Source organism: Dromiciops gliroides, chromosome 3 (genome assembly GCF_019393635.1).
Source record: "Dromiciops gliroides isolate mDroGli1 chromosome 3, mDroGli1.pri, whole genome shotgun sequence".
Classification (NCBI taxonomy): Eukaryota; Metazoa; Chordata; class Mammalia; order Microbiotheria; family Microbiotheriidae; genus Dromiciops; species Dromiciops gliroides.
The window spans coordinates 670,294,534-670,313,608 of record NC_057863.1 but is presented as its reverse complement, the minus strand read 5'-3'; the positions used below and the strand labels follow the sequence as shown (position 1 = coordinate 670,313,608).

Genomic DNA, 19,075 nt, shown 5'->3' with positions numbered 1-19,075 from the left:
TGGGTAGAACACCCAGCCCTGAGCTCAGATCCACCCTCAGCACGTCCTCACTGGGTGACCCTGGGCAAGGCACTTCACCGCTGCCTGCCTCAGTTTCCTGAGCTGTAAAATGAGGGTCGTGATTGAGCCTGGCTCCTCCCAGTGTTGATGTGAAGATCAAGTACCTATAAAAACTGCTTGGCCTAGTACCTGACTCATAACAGGCGGCACACAAAGGCTCATTTCCACAATAAGCCTGGAGTCAAAGACTCTCTGTGTGACCCCCTCCTTTAGGGTCCCTCCCCACAGCATCCCTTCCGTGGGACAGAGGCGCCCCCCCATCCAACAGCCTCTGGGGCAGAAAGGCTGCCAGCCCCCAGCCAGCCTGGACTCACCGTGCCTGAGGCCAGGCCGTCCCGGCTGACCCTGCTCTGGCTACTGAGGCGGGGCGAGGAGGAGGGTGAGTCGTCGATGTAGGGCATCCGGTCCTGCTGGCGCCTTTGCTCCTCCGCGTGGTCGGCGTCATAGGCATAGCCTGGTGGGGTGCCGAATGCCGTGTCTGCCCGGGCAAAGAGGAAGTGGGTTCAGAGAGGTCGAGGGACTGCCAGAGGTCATACAGCAGGTGTCTGGGGTCAGGGCTCTGACTGGGTCAACAGGGGCCCACTTCCCAGTGCTCTCGCCCACAGCAACTGGGGCATGTGTCTCCTCCCTCCACAGTGCAGGCTACATCCCCTCTTCTGGACTACAGCCCTGACCCTGGCCAGGGCAGCCACTGCACTGAGCTGGGGGCCTGCAGCCCTCCAGGACAACAGGAGGCCAGAGGAGCCGGGGGCAAAGCCGGCCAAATCGGCCACTCTCCGGACGAGCGGCTCTGCTGCATGCTTAAAGCGATACCAAGCACATTAGAGAGGAACAGAGTGCAGGGGGCCATGAGCCTTTCTAAGGATCCCCTAGGCATGTTCCTGGCAACTGCTCACCCCTCCTAGTTCAGAAAGTCATAGGGATGAGTCTGCCATCTCTAGGGGAGCAGCCTGCCTCTATCCACCCAGCCACCCAGCCACCCATCCCATCTACCCACCCATCTATTCATCCATCCACCATCCCATCTACTCATCTATCCATCCCATCTATCCACCCACTCATTTATCCATCCATCTACCCACCCATCCATTCCATCTACTCATCCGCCCATCCAATCTACTCATCCATCCATCCATCCATCTACCCACTCATCCATCCTATCTATTCATCCATCTATCTACCCACCCACTCATCTGCCCATCCATCTATCCCATCTACTCATCCACCCACCCATCCATCCATCCATCCACCCACCCATCCATCCATCTATCCTATCTATTCATCCATCTATCTATCTGCCCACCCACTCATCTGCCCATCCATCTATCCCATCTACTCATCCACCCACCCATCCATCCATCCATCCATCCATCTATCCTATCTATTCATCCATCTATCTATCTACCCACCCACTCATCTGCCCATCCATCTATCCCATCTACTCATCCACCCACCCACCCACCCATCCATCCATCTACCCACCCACCCATCCACCCACCCACCCATCCATCCATCCATCCATCCATCCATCCATCCATCCATCCATCCATCCATCCATCCATCCATCCATCCATCCAATCTATTCATCCATCTATCTATCTACCCACCCACTCATCTGCCCATCCATCTATCCCATCTACTCATCCATCCATCCACCCACCCACCCATCCATCCACCTACCCACCCACCCACCTACCCACCCACCCATCCATCCATCCATCCATCCATCCATCCATCCATCCATCCATCCATCCGCCCATCTGCCCATCCATCCATCCCATCTACTTATTCATCCACCCACCCATCCCTCCCTCTGACATCTACCTGGCTGGAGACTGGAAGACTCAAAGGAGAAGGAAGACCCTGGCCTGAGCCTTCCCAATATCTGGCCTCCATCACCCCCAGTGCAACTCAACCTTGCTGTTTCTGCTTCGGGCAGAGATGACCGGCAGATAGTTACCCCCTGTGCCCTAGCTCTGCCCCTTGCTCAGAGGATCACTGATGTCTGGCTCCTCTCACCCATTTCACAGGGAAGGAAGCTGAGGCCCAGAGAGGGAAAGGAACATGAGAGTCTCCATAAGTGTTTTATTTTCTAAAAATAAGAACTGACTCTATGCTGGCACGCCCCTCCTCCCAAGCTTTGGGTGTAACAAGCTGCGGATTACCCAGCCCCCCTCCCTCCCTAAGGCCGGCAGCAGCCACCTTGGGCCCTCCCCAGAAGGCTCCCTTCTAGGCCCTGCCCTGGGTAGGCATGGCCCAGCCAGCCTCTGCCCCTGGCCGGGCCACAGGTGCCCAGACAAGGGATCCAAAGGCAGGCTCTGCCAAGAGCAGCCACATGTGCTTGTAGAGGGCCTGGGCCTGAGCCTGGACCTCCCAAGCATGGTGGTAACTGCCTCCCCTCCCAGACAGGCCAGGAGCCAAGGCCAGCCGCCCATGTGCCACCTTTCGTGGGAGGCAGCAGCTGGGGTGGCTCTGCAGCTGGGGGCTGGGGTGACTGGACTCTCTGGTCTCTGCGGCCCCTCCAGCTCTCAATCGAGGGTCCTAATGTTTCATGGCAGATGCTGTATGGGACTAATGGGGGACAAAGGAAGAGACTCGGGGTTGGAGGAGTTAGAATCCCTGGTGAGGGGCAGGCAGGAGGCAAGCCCTGAGACAAGCTCCAGGCTGGAGGTCAGACAGCAGCACCAGCTTCCTCAGGCCAGCTGGGCCCCTGGGCCCAAGGCCAGAGCAGCTGCTAAGGATACTAGCTCTCCATCATCTGTGGGCTATCTGGAGTATGAAGAGGCCAGGCCCAGCACACCATGCCTCGGTCAGCAGGGCTCAAACACCCCCAGATGTCAGAGCTCAGGGAGACCGCTGAAACAATCCAGGCTGAGCAGCATGTCCAGCCACGGAGACCTCCTGGGGTGAGGAGGGTGGCATCACCTATGCCAGGGGCAGCCCCTGTGCTTTGGGGAGGGAGGCGGCTGGGGTCCGAGGAGGGAGGCTGGAGAAGTCAGACCCAGGGGCCTGCAGAGCTCAGAACTCTGGGAAATGGTCAGCAGTTCTGATGGAGGTGTGGTCCTCATCCCTGGCCTCGGACCAGCAGGCAGCCAAGTGTGGTGGAAAGGGCCCAGGGCCGGAGAGTTCAGGGCGCAGCTTCCATGTGGCCCTCCACAAGGCCCTCTGTCCCCTCCAGACCTGGGGCGCTGTCTCCATTCTCAGCTTGGTCCTCACACATGTGGTTCCCCCACTGACCACTGGGGGGCCCCCAAGCCTTGGGTACCAAGAGCATCATTCGCCAGAAATAGCACACAGGTAAAATCGTGAGAGCCCCGCCTCTGGGCGCAAATCCAGAGGAAAATGAGGGGTCTGCCAGCCTCTCCCAAGAGTAATTCCCTTGGGAACTACCTGTCTCGGGTCCCTGTACACGGCCACCCAGACCCGGGGATGGAATGGAGTCTGAAGTGTCAGAGATGGTGGCGAGGCAGAGGGGGCTCATGGCCTGGGGCCGGGTCCTCTGCTGAGCATGAAGCAGGCAGGTTGGAAACCCCCATTCCACAGGCCACAGAGCTCACCTCCAACCCAGGACAGCAGCTGGGCCGAGGCTCTGGGAGGAACTCCAGAAATCAATCACTGTCGATCAATAAACATTATTAAGCACTGACAGTGTGCCAAGTCCTGTGCTGGGGATACAAAAAGAGGCAAAGTCCTGCCCTCAAGGAGCATCCAATCTAATGAAGCAGAAGCGGAGACAGAGAAAATGGGAAGGTGGCTTGGAGGAGTCTGGACCAGGGAAGGAGGCCAGAGACTGAATGGGGGCGAGGGGAGAATCCCCAACAAAGGACGATAAGAAATAATGACCTGCAGAGCCCTTTACATACGCTAATTACCTCTTTTGATCCTCACAAAATCCCAGGATCACCCAGTCAGTGGGTATCTGAGGCAAAATTTGAACTCAGGACTTCCTGGCTCCAGGTAAACATGCAAAAATGGCCAGGCATCTCCCATGGGCACGGAGGACTTGCCTGAGGGGAGGAGGGGTGAAGATGTGCCACCCCCCCGGGGTTCTCAAGGTGGGAAGCCAGTGAGGGGGGGCTGGGGGAGCACCTCTCAGCACGGCAGGGAATTAAGAGACAACCACGCATTCCCTTGGAAGAGAGGGAGCCGGGCTCTCCACAAGGTCGGAAGCAGAAGGAAAACGTGACTGCTTTTGTCAGGGGGCTGGGAGGGAGGGAGAACCTCACACCCAGGGCTAAATGACACATCTGAAGAGCAGTGAGGACGAGGAGGGGGAGGAAGAAGAGGAAGGGGGGAGAATAAGGAGGAGGGGGAGAAGTTGGCCACTTCTCCTTTGGGGACTGATCAGAAGAGGGAAAGGTCCCACAGGCGTGTCTGTCTCCATCCGCTTGAGCCCCACAAAGGAGCTGCACTATCTTCCTGACGGCACCTCCCAGAGCCAGCCAGGAGAGGTCCCCACTAGGGATGATCTGTGGGGGGGCCCAGCCCAACAGCCCAGGATGATAAAGTCTCGGTGAGGAGCCAGAGCCCCGGGCCCTTGGCCGAGGCGCCAGGCAGTGGGCAGCTGGCTGAGAAGGTGATATCAGGAGTGAGGTCTGGCCACCGAGGGCCTTGAGGCCCCAGAACATGGCTGACCTAGGAGGGAACAGGGGCTTCCCCACAGCCATGCAGAAGTGGGAGAACAGCGCCCAGGGAGACGGCAGGAGGCAGGATAAGCAGACTCAGAGAAAAGGAAGGACTTGGCTCAGCCATAGTGACCCGGCACCTGCTGTCCCCCCTCCTCCCTCTGCAGGGTGAGAATGTCACTCCCGGTAGTGAGGGGCCCTTCACTTCTTGGGCCGTGGGAGCTGGGCGGGGGGAAACGGAGGTGCAGGCCAAAGGCGGCACCCTACAAAGCTCTGGAAAGCACGGATCTGTCAGCTCTGTGACAAGCCTTCTCGAACCACCTTCCATCTTCAGAGGAGGGAGGGAGAAAACTGTTTCTGAACCTGCACAAGTGAGAAACCTAGAAACAGGAGGCTGGCACAGGGCAGGAAGGAGGCACGGCAGAGACCCCAGAAAGGAGCCGGTCTTTGGTCCTACCCTCGGGCCCCAGGGTGTGGTCCTGACCACCCGCCTGGCACTGGGCCTTGAGTGCTCTGGCCACATGCCCAGAGTGGATGCACGTTTGGGCATCGCTGAGTCTCAGAGAAAACCCACAGTGGGGCCCTAGTGGGTGGACTTTATTCTAAGGAAACAGAGCAGGTAACGGGGTGTGGATTCCTCCTTTCTATTAAGGAGGCCTCGTCATGTGAGAAAAATCCAGAGGAAAAGATGCCAACGCATATTTGGGCAATGGTCAGAGGAGGGAGGCGACTTTGGGAGGGACTAGACAGACAAGGGCACAGGTGATGAGCCTGGCACCAAGGCACCCTGGAGGATCCAGCCAGATGCCCACCTGCCCGCCCGCCCAAGGTGGCTCCACCAGAGACATTGTCTTTGGGGGAGGAGCCCCATTCTCCTCTGGATGATTCTCACAATAAGGAGGAACATGGAACCCTGGGGGCGTGTGTAACACCTGACAGCTGGGAGAAGGGGTTAAAAGGGAGGGCAAGTAGGTGGCAGTAGTGACTGGCAGCAGGAGGAGGCACAGGGGATCAATATCCCCTTCTCTCTGTCAAAAAGAATGACTTTAGGGGCGGCTGGGTGGTGCAGTGGATAAAGCACTGGCCCTGGATTCAGGAGTACCTGGGTTCAAATATGGCCTTGGACGCTTGACACTTACTAGCTGTGTGACCCTGGGCAAGTCACTTGACCCCCATTGCCCCCCCCACACACAAAAAAAAGAATGACTTTAGAAGGGACGTTACACCCAAGACCAGGAAGGAGAGCGAGCCTTGAGCAAAGCTGCCCTGGGCGAGTGCAGGGCCCAGGGCCCAGGTGTGCCCCCCTCGGACCATGAAAACACTGGCTGGTGGGACTGCTGAGCAGTGCTCAGTGCAGATAACTGAGAGACTGTATATGATAGGAAACATGCCCCCGGACGGTGAAAGGTGCCACAGGGCAGGGAGAGGAGCCACAGGGCAGGGAGAGGAGCCACAGGGCAGGGAGAGGAGCCACAGGGCAGGGAGAGGTGCCCCCGGACAGGGAGAGGTGCCACAGGGCAAGGGAAGTGCCCCAGGACAAGAGAGGGGCCTCAGGATGGAGAAAGAGCTACAGGATGGGAGAGATGCCCCAGGACCAGGGAAGGGTCACAGGATGGGAGGTGGGGCCACCAGACAGGAGAGAGGGGGCCACAAGAGAAGAGAGGCCACAGGGTAGGAGGGGGCCACGGATCAGGAGCCACAGCCTGGAGAAGGCCAGTGAGTGTGTCTTCTCTACCTGTCTCCCCCTCCCAACTTCAGGTGCTCAGGCCTCCCTGTCTCCCTCCCAACCAGCCCCAGCCTCTGAACTTGGGGCTTCAGTGAACACCCCCCCATGACCTACCACATGGCTCCAGATTGGGGACCCCCAGGACTGCTTGTTCATTCGCTCTCATCATCATCCTTTCCTGGGCCCCCTCCCAGCTCTCCCTCTGACTCCTCATTAGCCTTTGTCCTTGCTCTGTGTTCCTTTGCCTTGGTCCTCACCCTGGCTCCCTTCATCATCCCAACCTTTATGGCCGACCAGTTGGACTAGGCAGTGTCCTCCACCCCTGACCCCACTGCCCCCTTGCCCTACTTCCAAACCAGGGCAGGGCCTTCCAGGCCAATTAGCCTGGACCAAATGGGGAGCATCTTTCTGAAAAAGATCTGGGAGGCTGAGTGGCTCTCAGGCTCAATAGAAGTCAGCAATGGGATGCAGCAGGCAGAAAAATCTCACAGGTTTTTAGACCATGTGAAGTGGAGCAGGAAGGGACAGTCCCACGGGCCTCTGTCCTTGTCACCCTCCTCTGGCACCCTGTGTCGACTTCTAGGAGACAATTTTCATTCATTCGTTCACTCATTCCTTTGAGAGTATCTAGAGGAAGGCAGCTGGGCTGATAAAGAACCCAGAGTGCAGGTGGAAAGAACAAGGAGTGTTTATCCTGGGAAAGAGAAGACTGAAGGGAACTGTAACAGCAAGGTGACACAGTGCCCACAGCGCCCAGCCTGGCATCAGGAAGACCCAAGTGCAAATGCAGCCTCAGCCACTTCCGAGCTGTAGGGCCCCGAGCAATCCTCTTCACCTCTGTCTGCCTCAACAACTTCATCTATAAAATGGGAATGATAAGAGTACCTCCCGGGGCAGTTAGGTGGCGCAGTGGATAGAGCACCAGCCCTGGAGTCAGGAGGACCTGAGTTCAAATCCGGCCTCAGACACTTAACAATTGCTAGCTGTGTGACCCTGGGCAAGTCACTTAACCCCAATGGCCTCACTTCAAAAATAAAAAAGAGTACCTCCCTCCCCAGGAGATCACCTTTGTAAAAAGTGCTCAGCCCAGTGCCCAGCACACAGCGGGCACGGTATAGATGCCAGCTGGTATTAGCATCATTATTAGCCATCTTCAAGGTTGTAAAGAACTGTGGCAGTGGGGGAGGGGCCCCCAGGGTAGAACAGATAGCCAGCGGCCGCTTGGGAAAGAGGGGTTCCCCTCCTTGGGAGGGTTCAGGAGATTCCTTTCATGGAGGGCGCGGATTCCACGGTCACTCTCAGATTCTGCCCGACCTTTCCCTCCCCCAAGCACAGGGATGAGACCGATCTTTCCCTTAAGCAGAAAGAATTCTGCAACTTCCCCCGGCCACTTCAAGTACTTCCAATGCCCCAGATTGGGCCGCAGTCCTTCCGGACAGGTTCTGAATAGAAGGTTTGCAAGAGTGCACACGGCTCCAGAAGGACACTGCTAGCCACCAGCCACACCCTGATCTGAATGGCACAAGGCCAGAACTGCAAGAATAAGACTGAGCATTCCCCAATTGAGAAATGGTCAAAGATATGAACAGGCAGTTTGCAGATGAAGAAATCAAAGCTATCTATTGCCATATGAAAAAATGCTCTAAATCACCACTGATCAGAGAAATGCAAATTAAAACAACTCTGAGGTATCACCTCACACTTATCAGATTGGCTAATATGGCAAAAAAGGAAAACAATAAATGGTGGAGAAGCTGTGGAAAAAATGGAACACTAATGCATTGTTGGTGGAGCTGAACCAACCATTCTGGAGAGCAATTTGGAACTATGCCCAAAGGGCTATAAAGCTTTGCATACCCTTTGACCCAGTGGTGCCGCTGCTGGGTCTGTATCCCAAAGATATCATAGAAAAGGGAAAATGACTCACATGTACAAAAATATTTAGAGCTGCTCTTATTGTGGCAGCAAAGAATTGGAAATAGAGGGAATGCCCATCCATTAGGGAATGACTGAACAAGTTGTGGTATATAAATGTAATGGAATATTATTGGGCTATAAGCAATGATGAGCAAGCAGATTTCAGAAAAACTTGGAAAGACGTAAGTGGACTGATGCTGAGTGAAGTGAGCAGAACCAGGAAAACATGGTACACAGTATCAACAACATGGTGTGATGAACAATGGGGATAAACTTGGCTCTTCTCAGCCGTGCAATGATCCAAGACAGTTCCAAAGAACTCATGATGGAAAATGTTCTCCACATCCTGAAAAAAGAACTGTGGATTCTGAATGCAGACTGAACCGGACTCTTTCCACTTTTTTTGTTTTTTTGAGGTTTTTCCCTTTTGCTCTGATTCTTCTTTCACAACATGACTGATGCAGAAATACATTTAATGTGATTGTACATATATAACCTAGGTCAGATTGCAGCTGTCTTGGGGAGGGGGAGGGAAGGGAAGGAGAGAGAAAAACTTGGAACTCAAAATCTTATGGAAACCAATGTTGAAAACTATCTTTATGTGTCACTGGAAAATAATCAAATACTTCCCACAGGATTTCCATCACCCAAGCCTTTGCATTGGCTGTCTCCCCTCTAGATCCTTATCTCCCTGGCTTCAAGACTCGGGCTGAATTCCTCCTTCTCCAGAGGTCCTTTCTCTGTCTCCCCCCGCACCTCATCACCCCCCACACTGACACAAGCGCTTTTGCTGATCATTCCCAGTTCATCCTGCCTGTCTCTCATTTGCACATAGTTGTTGGGATGTGATCTCCTCCATTAGACCTGTACTCCTTGAGGGCAAAGGACCATGTATCTGCCTTGTGTCTGACACACAGTAAGTGCCTAATAAATGCCCACTGACTGACCAGCAGTAAAGTCCCGGTAAGTCATCTCTTCCCTCAGTGCAGGGAGGCACCACTTGCCCAGTCCAATAACAGTAACAGTAGCAGCGAGCCCTTGAGGTTTGCTCACTTGGTTCTCACAGTGACCCCCTAAGGTGGGTCCTATCAGACAAGAAGGCTCAGAAAGCCCAGACACTTGCCAGGATCCCACAGCTGGGATGTCTCAAGGGCAGGACTTTATCTCATCCTCACATCACATGCTCTGGAGCCTCTTGCTTGTCCTGTTTTGTTCAGATATTCCAGGCGATGTGGGCGATGTGGGCGAGGTGGGGAGGAGATAGTCTGCCCCCCGCCCCCAGCCTCCTCCTGAACTTCTCACAAGGTAGCCCAATGGCTCATTGGTTGCTTGGGGGTGATGCCACCCTCCTGGCTTCCCAGGGTGTATCCCCTGGCCTTGGGGCAACTGATGCCCACCTAACTTCCTCAAATCCTTTATACACATGATCTCACTTGGTCCATACAACCCCGCTCTGTAGTGGGTGAGTCAGGTTTTATTATTCCTGTTTTCAAGTAGGGAGACTGAGGCCAACAGAGATCAGCTTGCCCAGGGTCACACAGCTAAGAAGTATGAGGATGGATTTGAACTCATGTCTTTCTGACATCCTTATCTTCTATTATCCAGACGTGCTACTGACCAGGGATGGATGGCCCGGGAGCTGAGAAGTGTAAATGTTGTCCCAATTTACAAAAGGGAAAAGAGAACCAACCATCTGTTGGATAGAAGCCCATGAGCCTGGCATGATTTCTGGGAGAATTCTAGAATACCTGATAAAGGGTGAACTGGCGAACACGTAATAAACATAAACGATGATGGTGGTGGTGGCATTCATACAGACCTTTGCAAAGCTCTTGATCTGGGTTGATTCACTGAAACAGTGATCCTACAGATGCAGCAGAGCGTGTGCAGGGGATGCAGGGACAGACAGAGCCCAGTCCTCCTTACTTCAGCAAAGCTTTTGATCAAGTGTCTCGATGCAGTCAGGCAGTCGGCAGTCTTGTGGAGACAGATGCCAGACAGAGAAGAGCACAAGTAGATGGTGGTGAACATGATGAAAGGGCCCCTCTAGTGGAGGGCAGGAGGGCTCTGTGCTTGGTCTTGTTTAACACCCAGGCCTGCCTCAGTTTCCTCATCTGTGAAATGGGGACAATAATGGTACCTACCTCCCTGGGCTGCCGTGAGATCGTATTTATAAAGAATTCTACGAACGCTTGCTATTAGATGCCAATTCTTACACTTAGATACAACCCTCCCCACAAGCTCTAAGTATGAGAAGGGAGATGCATAGTCAGGCCCTCAAACTGGGGGTCTGAGTGAACCACAAGCTCATGAGTGTATCATGGCTCTCGGGACCCTCCACATTCTTCCCGAGTTCTGCTACATGCCCATGCCTGTCCCTCCCCTCCCTTCCCCAGAACCCTCTAGGAGAGGGGGGCTTGGAAAAGGAAGCTGGGCCTAAGAGCAAGGGTCATGGGAGAGAAGTGGTGGTGGGGGGACCCCCAAAGAGGACCCTCAGGGAGCCCACCAAGCCCCACCACCTCCCCCACGGGCCTCTCCCTGCCTGTCCATCCAGAGACACCGCAAAGACTCAGTAAAAAATCCAAGGCCAAGGCCACATGGCCCCCTCCCTAACCCCGGCCAGCCGAGGACCCCCGGCCCGTCTGACCTTCCCAGCCTATTGCCCAGGGAACAAAGTGGACAGCAGCAACCCAGTTCTTCCTGGGTTAGCTCAGAAACCAACTTCCTGTTATTCCTGGACCCAAAATGGAATAGAACTGGCCCACACGGATGGACGAGAAACAGGAAAGAGCATTATGGTTAGCGTCAGAAATTCCACCTGCCAGGGGAAAACAGGCATTTGAAGCCAGCCAGCCCCAGGAGAGGCCACACCCCTGGAGCCTGGCCACATGGGGTCAGGGAGGGGTTTGGGGGGGGGACAGCCAGGCTGGGGCCCGGAGCCACTACCCTTCCCTATGAGTGTTCCCCTCCCTGAGAGAGCCTCCTTCCTGAGGTATCCCGGCAGCTCCAGACACTCCCCTGGCCAGGAGGCCACTGATGGCCCCTCTGCCAAGTCATCATTGGAAGTGTGGAGAGACTGAGTCATGGGAGCCGTCAGCAACACTGCCCAGGCAGCCTCCCTGGATGGGTGCCAGGCTAGACAGAACCAAAGGCTGGAGCTGAAGCCTCCACAGACTGCACTACATGGGAGGAAGCTGCCTGTGGCCCTGCATCACCTCCTAATGGGGAAGGGCCTGCATCACCTCCTAACAGAGAAGGTTCCTGCATCGCCTCTAACAGGAAGTTCTGCATCACCTCCTAATGGGGAAGGGCCTGAATCGCCTCCTAACAGAGAAGGGTCCTGCATTGCCTCCTAACAGAGAAGGTTCCTGCATCGCCTCTAACAGGCAGTTCTGCATCACCTTCTAATGGGGAAGGGCCTGCATCGCCTCTTAACATGCAGCTCTGAATCACCTCCTAATGGGGAAGGGCCTGCATCGCCTCCTAACAGAGAAAGGTCCTGCGTCACCTCCTAACAGAGAAGGGTCCTGCGTCACCTCCTAACAGAGAAGGTTCCTGCATCGCCTCTAACAGGCAGTTCTGCATCACCTCCTAATGGGGAAGGGCCTGCATCGCCTCCTAACATGCAGCTCTGAATCGCCTCCTAACAGAGAAGGTTCCTGCATCATCTCTAACAGGCAGTTCTGCATCACCTCCTAATGGGGAAGGGCCTGCATCGCCTCCTAACAGAGAAGGTTCCTGCGTCACCTCCTAACAGAGAAGGTTCCTACATCGCCTCTAACAGGCAGTTCTGCATCACCTCCTAATGGGGAAGGGCCTGCATCGCCTCCTAACAGGCAGTTCTGCATCACCTCCTAATGGGGAAGGGCCTGCATCACCTCCTAACAGAGAAGGTTCCTGCGTCACCTCCTAACAGAGAAGGTTCCTGCATCGCCTCTAACAGGCAGTTCTGCATCACCTCCTAATGGGGAAGGGCCTGCATTGCCTCCTAACAGGCAGTTCTGCATCACCTCCTAACAGGGAAGGTTCCTGCATCACACATATGCTGGGGGGAAGCCAGGACTAAGAGGAGCTATGGGTTCGGGCCCCTGAGGGCAGCCCCCAGAGGGTACATCTCAGCCTAGCACAGAACCAAGGACCTGCCAGCTGACCCAGCCCCTGTGGCCCCCTTGCCCAGCATTGCTCACAGGGCCCTGCCTGGTCTAAGAGCTGTAGTCAGCCTGTCACCAGGCCCCTCGCCTGCCTCTGGTCAAAGGAAGGCCCAGGGGCCGTGGGCCCCAGCCCCAGGCCTACAGGAGGCCTCCTCTTGTGAGGTGCCAAGACAGGATGGGGAGAGACTGGGCGTCAGGGGGTTGTTTTATCACTCTCCATGGGGTGGGGACCTGCCCATTCCCCCCTGCAGGCCTGGCATGGAGGGAGAAGAGATCATTATCCCATTTCACTGGTGGGAAAACTGAGAGATGAAAGCGTTTCCTGAAGCCTGGCACTGGGCCAGCTGTTTATGACGGCCTGCTGTCTGTCGGGAGGGACCTGCCCAGGGCCACAGTGGCTAGTAGGAGGGTGGGCGGGGGCGTTGGCCTGGTCACCTGCGGCCCAGTCTCTGGGAACTGTCCAGGAGTCCCCCAGGGGCCATAGTCATCCTCCTGCCAGACAGCGAGGGCCTGCCACTGGCTGAGTCAAAATGGTCCCAGCCCCTCGTCCCCACCGGCCAGAGCCCGTATTTGGACCCCTGTGAAAGAGGCAGGCCAGATGGCCACGGACCCATTTTGTAGATGCAGAAGCGGCCTCAGAGGGCAGCTCTGGACAAGGCCTCGGTGCTAGAGGTGCCTGCAAACACCAGTCAGGCTCCCTGGGCCTGGGGCGGGGGTTCTACTGCAGTGAGGGGCTGGAGGAGGGCCAGGATCCACATGAGAGCCACAGGAGGGTTAGGTCAAGAGGCTGTACACGGGGGTCCTGGAGAGAGAAGGCGGAGGGGCGTGCGGTGTCTAAGGAGCCCCGAGGCAAGGGCAGGGAGGTGCAGGGGCCAGTGGCTGTGAGGAAGGTCCTCCAAAGGCCTCCCCAGCAGGCTCTGGGGGCTTGGGGATTGGCAGGGGATGGGGCAAGAAGGGATGGGAGCTGGCGGGAGGAGGTGCCTGGGAGGCCGGAAGCTGGGGTGGTGACCCCGCATCGCCTCCTGATGGGGAAGGGCCCTGCGCCAACACCAGGACAGCCATCCCATCATCTCCCTGACTCGGCTCCATTCCCTCTGCTGTTTCTCACACACCTTCCTCTCCCCTCTGTCCTCGCCTCCACTTTGCGCTTCCCAGCTCCTTTGAGACTCAGCTCCAATCCCATGGGGGGGCGGGGAACACCATAGAGGCCGTGGAGGCGAGGGGGCATGAGTCGGGCTGTCTCTGAGGTCAGCCCTACATTCCCAGGCCACTCGGCCAAAGGACGCCTCGTTCAGCTCCTGCACCGTTAACTCACCTAGTGGAGAAAGGGCCAAAGGAGCCTCAGTTTCCATAATGTGCCAGAGCTTCCCTTCAGGGTCACGAGGAGGGTCCAGCGAGGATAAGCATGGCCAGGGAGCACCTCGGGGCTGGGGGGGGGGGGGTGGCGCAGAAATCAGCTGGTCCTGCCTGGCCCCCTGCTGAGGGATGGGGACTCCCCAGAGCTGGGACTTGGGCCAGCCGCAGGGGCCGGGGTGGGCACGAGCAGGAGGTGGGCAGACTTGGCACCCTGAGGAGCAGAGGCAGCATCAGCCCCATCCTCTGGGGCCCCTTGGGAGGCTTGGTACCCTCCGAGCCAACCCCACCAGGTGCCCAGGAGACGGGAGGGGTCCACAGGCTGAGTCAGACCAAAGAAGACGGAGAGGAAACCCCAGAATAATCACAATGCTTCCCACACCTCCTTCTCCATGGGGACCCAGGGATCAGATGCCCAGGGCAGAGGAAAACTGGAGCGAGCCCAGTGGAGGTGACAAGTGCCACGGGCAAGATGCCCACAGCCCCAGCCTCTGCACTGCTGCCCACACAGATGCAGGAGCAGATCTAGATGGCCTTGGCACCACGATGCCCGGGTGCGAATCCTGCCTGAGTGAGACAGCCCACTAACCCATGCTGGGGTCTGAGGCTCCCCATGTCCCTGGCTGCCAGCTGCCTCTCCTCCTGCCAGGCCTGCCCCGGGTTCTAGAAGCTTCCCTGTCCCATGGTCACATAACCAGGGCCCCAGGGGCACCCCAGGTGAGGGAGAACCCCTACAACCCCCCAGCTGGCAAAGCCCTGAAGCTGGGGTGGCGTCTCATGGGACCAGGGTCTGAGAAGTACTGGGCCCTCGAGGTCTGGACTCCTCCCCAAGTGTGAGCCTCCCACCGGCCCCTCCACAATCTCCAAGAGAAGGAAGCCCATCTGGCAGGGCACTGCAGGTACCCAGCAGGGGGAGGAGGCCAGCCTCAGTTTCCTCATCTGTACAAACTCCCTAGCTCCCAAGCAATGCCCCCGCCTACCTAAGCAGGGCCGGAATGTGGTACAGGTACTCGGGCCCTTCTCCACGGGGGAGCTGCCTCCTCCCTCCCCCCTCCCCCCTCCTCCCAGCTCCTGGCTCCCCCCTCCCCCTCCCTCCTGCCTCCTCCTCCCCCCTCCCCCCTCCCTCCCGGCTCCCGGCTCCCAGCTGCCCCTTTCCCCTCCCTCCTTCCCCCCTTATTCTAGGAGCCAGCTTTGGCCTTTCTCTGTATGCCCAGTGTGGAGACACCTGGGGGAGAGTTTTCCGGAAGATGCCCTGAAACCAACCAACTAAGGGCCTTCTTGATGACCCAGTGACCCCAGCCTCCCAGCTGTCTCCTGACTCCAGGTCTTCACAAGTGCTGTCCCCCATGCCTGGATCGCTCCTCCTCCTCCTCATCTCGACCTCCCAGCCTCCCTGGCTTCAAGCCCCACTTTCTGACCCCTTAGTGCCTGGGCTTGTTTGCTGTCCCCCCCTTTAGACCAGAGGCTGCTCAAGGGCAGGAGCCCTCTCTTTTCTCCAGCATACAGCATAGTACTTGGCATACAATGGGTGCTTAATAAATGCTAGTTCACTGGCTGCATGCCATGTACACACAGTAGGTGCTTAATAAATGCTAGTTCACTGGCTGTATGCCATGTACACACAGTTGGTGCTTAATAAATGCTAGTTCACTGGCTGCATGCCATGTACACACAGTAGGTGCTTAATAAATGCTAGTTCACTGGCTACATGCTATGCATGAGAGCAATGGGATACACACCCAGAAACAAAGGGGAACCAGCACCACTGACCATGGTGGAGGGAGGGCAGGGGAGGTAGTGTCAGGGAAGTGCCTGGAAATAAGACGAAGGTGAAGAGAACATTCCACACAGGGCCCCGAATGCCAGGTTCAAGTTGTATTCAGTCTGAGAAGCAACAGGGAGCCACTGTCCATGGTTAGCAGCTGAGAGGAGGGGGCTGGTGATGGGGGCCACAAGAAGTGGGGAGCCCTCTTTGTGGCCAGGGCGGCCTGGCGGTGAGCCCATTGTCAGCCTCGAGGCTCAGGCAGGCCCCATGAATGGCATCTCCTGAAGCAATAGACCCCAGCTGGCCCAGGAGGCCTCCCTGCCCCAGGCTTAGGCCACTCCAAGGCCCTGGAGGCCTACCCTCAGCTGACCAGGGGGATCTCCCTGCTGCCCTTCCCCCCATCACAACCCTTCCTACTACACATTTTGGGGGTCTCAGCTGGACAAGGAGACCTCCCCCACCATCGCTGATCCTGAGCCTCCCCGCTGCTCTCTCTCCAAGACCCCAGGGGGCTGGCCCATCAGTCAGCCATCACTGAAGCTAGCAGGAGCAGCAGGAATGAAGTGGCCCATCCCTAGGGCTCTGCCAGACCAGGGTCAGGCTCAGCAGACAGCTGCTCATCCTCATGGCCTGTTCTCCAACCTGGGAGGACTGAACACCTGCCCCAAGATCTCCTACCCCCAGAAGAAGCTCTGTGACCATGGGTGGGCAAGAGAGCAATGAGGTCAGGAGGAGAGCCCAGAGAAGACCCAAGAATGCCAAGGGTGGATTCAGAGAACCTGGGTGAGAATCCTGCCTGGGCTCCAGGTGTTACCTGAGTGTCCCGGAGCAAGTCACTGTAAAATAAGCCCTAAGGTTCCACTCAGCTTGAGCTCTGTGATCCTCTTATACATGCCTAAGATGTGGCCAAGTCTTGTCATTTCTAGCTTCCCTTCATCTCTCCACTATGCTCCCTCCTCTCCTCTGACCCTGGTGCAGGGCCACATCCCCTCACAGCAGCAATAGCTGCTGCAGGGTCTGCCTACCCCTATTCTCCCTGCTCGTGTCCATCCAGTGGCTCCCTCTCTAAAATTGGATGAATAATTAATTACTAAAAAGCAATTATTATTTGTCTCCCTTATCTCCCCCATGCACAAGGCTTTTGGCGGGGGGGGGGGGGGGGGGGGCCGGGGCAATGAGGGTTAAGTGACTTTCCCAGGGTCACACGGCTAGTAAGCATCAAATGTCTGAGGCCAGATTTGTACTCAGGTCCTCCTGAATCCAGGGCCGGTACTTTATCCACTGTGCCACCTAGCTGCCCCCTACAAGGCTTTTTTTAAACAACAAAGCTTGTTCAATCATATTGCTCTCAATCAAAATATTTTGAACCATAATATGTTTTAATTTCCAAAATTGCACTGACTAATAGTACAATTTTTTGGTCTTCTTATTCAGTTTTTCAGTTAAGAGCAAAGAAAGTTCTTGTTCTGTTGAAATAAACAAAACTAAAATATAATTTCATTTTCATCTCATCTTTATAAAATGTTTTTTATATATCATTATGATGTCTATCTGTAAGGACATGTATATCACTTCTAAGTATACAAATATATATATCAGGGAGGGGGACACAACATTTTTACTGACTGGAATATAGAATTTTTTTTTAAAGTGAGGCAATTAAGTGACTTGCCCAGGGTCACACAGCTAGTAAGTGTTAAGTGTCTGAGGCTGGATTTGAACTCAGGTACTCCTGACTCTAGGGCCGGTGCTCTAACCACTGCACCACCTAGCTGCTCCTGGAATATAGAATTTAAAAACTTTTGGAGAATACTACTCTGAGCAATAGGGAGCCACTGGACTTTGAGGTGGTGGTGGTGGTGGTGACATGATCAAACCTGGGCTTTAAGAAAATCACTTTGGTGGCTGAGTGGAGGATGGATTGGAGGAAGGAGAGACTTGAGGCAGGCAGAACCCACAGCAGCTACAGCAATAGTCTAGGGCTGTGGTGATAAGGGTCTGCACCAAGGTGAGGGCAGCGTCACAGAAGAGAAAGGGGCTACAGAGGTAAAATCTACTAGAGATGCTGCAGAGGTGAAAACTACAACAGATGCTGCTGAGGTGAAATCTACAAGCGATGTTGTAGAAGTGAAACCTGTGACAGATGTTGCCGAGGAGAAACTGACAAGAAATGCAGCAGAAGTGAAATCTCTAAGAGATACTAAACAAGTGAAAAAGACAAGAGATGCTGTAGAGGTGAAATCTATGACAGATGTTGTGGAGATGAAATCGACAGGCCTTGGCACCATAATGGATATGAGGGGGAGAGTGAAGAATCCCAGATGACCCCAAGTTGGGGGCCTGAAGGTATGGGAGGGGGTACCTCGACAATGACAGGGAAGGTAGGAGACAGAGAGGGTTTGGGCAGACGGTTCATATAATGAGACCAGAGATCACAGCCAGTCCATGGCACTCATCCAGGACAACTCCCTGTCACAAGGTTCCCAAGAGCTCCTCCCACCTGGCCACTCCCCCAGAGTCCACAGGTGGCCTTCAAGGGAAAGAGAAGGGAGTTTGTCCACCTGGCACTGTGGGTCAGAGGGACTGCCCCAAGGGCCTGTAGCTGGGCCAGAAGGGGGAAGTTGGAAACACAGGTGGCTGATGGGTGACAGGCAGCTGGGGCCATGACACAAGCGTGGCTGGCACACATGGGGAGGGGGCTGTGTCTGGCTGAGCCTCCGCTTTGGAGACCCCTGGACAAAAGGATGAAATACCTGATGTCTTGGCCTGGCATTCCAGGCCCTCCACAAGACTGACTGCTTTGAGAACCAGGCTTTAGACTGAGTGTGCCATCTCCTGCCTCATGTCCAGCTCTCAGAAATGTTAGCTCGGTCTCCTCCCCAAGCCATGTGCAGAGCTTCTGGCCTCACCACAGCCCATGGCAGGCTGTGAGCTCCCAGGGACCTTTTCCCTGAAGCTCTTCAGGAGCCTCTGGTCCAAGCCAGTCCAGACCCCAAATCTCTTCTACAACAGACCTAATGAGTAGTTGTATCCCAACTGCTTGGAGATGACCCAGAAGGAGAGCCACCACCTCCTGAGGCAGCCCTCTCCATACTGCCATGGTGCTTCTGGGAAGTTTTCCCTGATAGGCAGCATAATCTGCCTCACTCCATCTCTCCCTCATTGCTACTCCTTGTCCTGTCTTCCGGGACAAGCTGAGCAAGGTTCATGCCTCTGCTGGACCCCTGAAGCCCTCTCTCAGGCCCTCCAGGCTGGGTGTGCTATCGCCAACACTGTCAAGTGCCCTGGCTGAATGGGATCCCAATTCCCAGTGGGAGGTCAGTGCTCTGAATCCTAAGGGGTCCTGTTCTACAGTTTCCCAGCCAGGGGAACACTGGGATGCACAGAAATCGTATGTGGAACCCTGACTCAAAGCACCAGCGTGCCCAGCCCGGCCTGCACTCCACAGCACGGTCCAGCCTTTCTTAGGACCACCCAG

At 55.8% G+C, this 19,075-nt stretch overlaps 1 protein-coding gene across 1 annotated transcript in view; it reads right to left on the bottom strand.

Annotated features, from left to right (window-relative positions):
- The window catches only part of BCR (BCR activator of RhoGEF and GTPase), a 60,930-nt gene that overhangs the window by 30,015 nt on the left and 11,840 nt on the right, over positions 1-19,075 (bottom strand). The window contains exon 2 of the mRNA XM_043995053.1: positions 375-538. Coding sequence (XP_043850988.1) covers positions 375-538 — 164 coding nt within the window. The remainder of the gene's footprint in view (positions 1-374; positions 539-19,075) is intronic.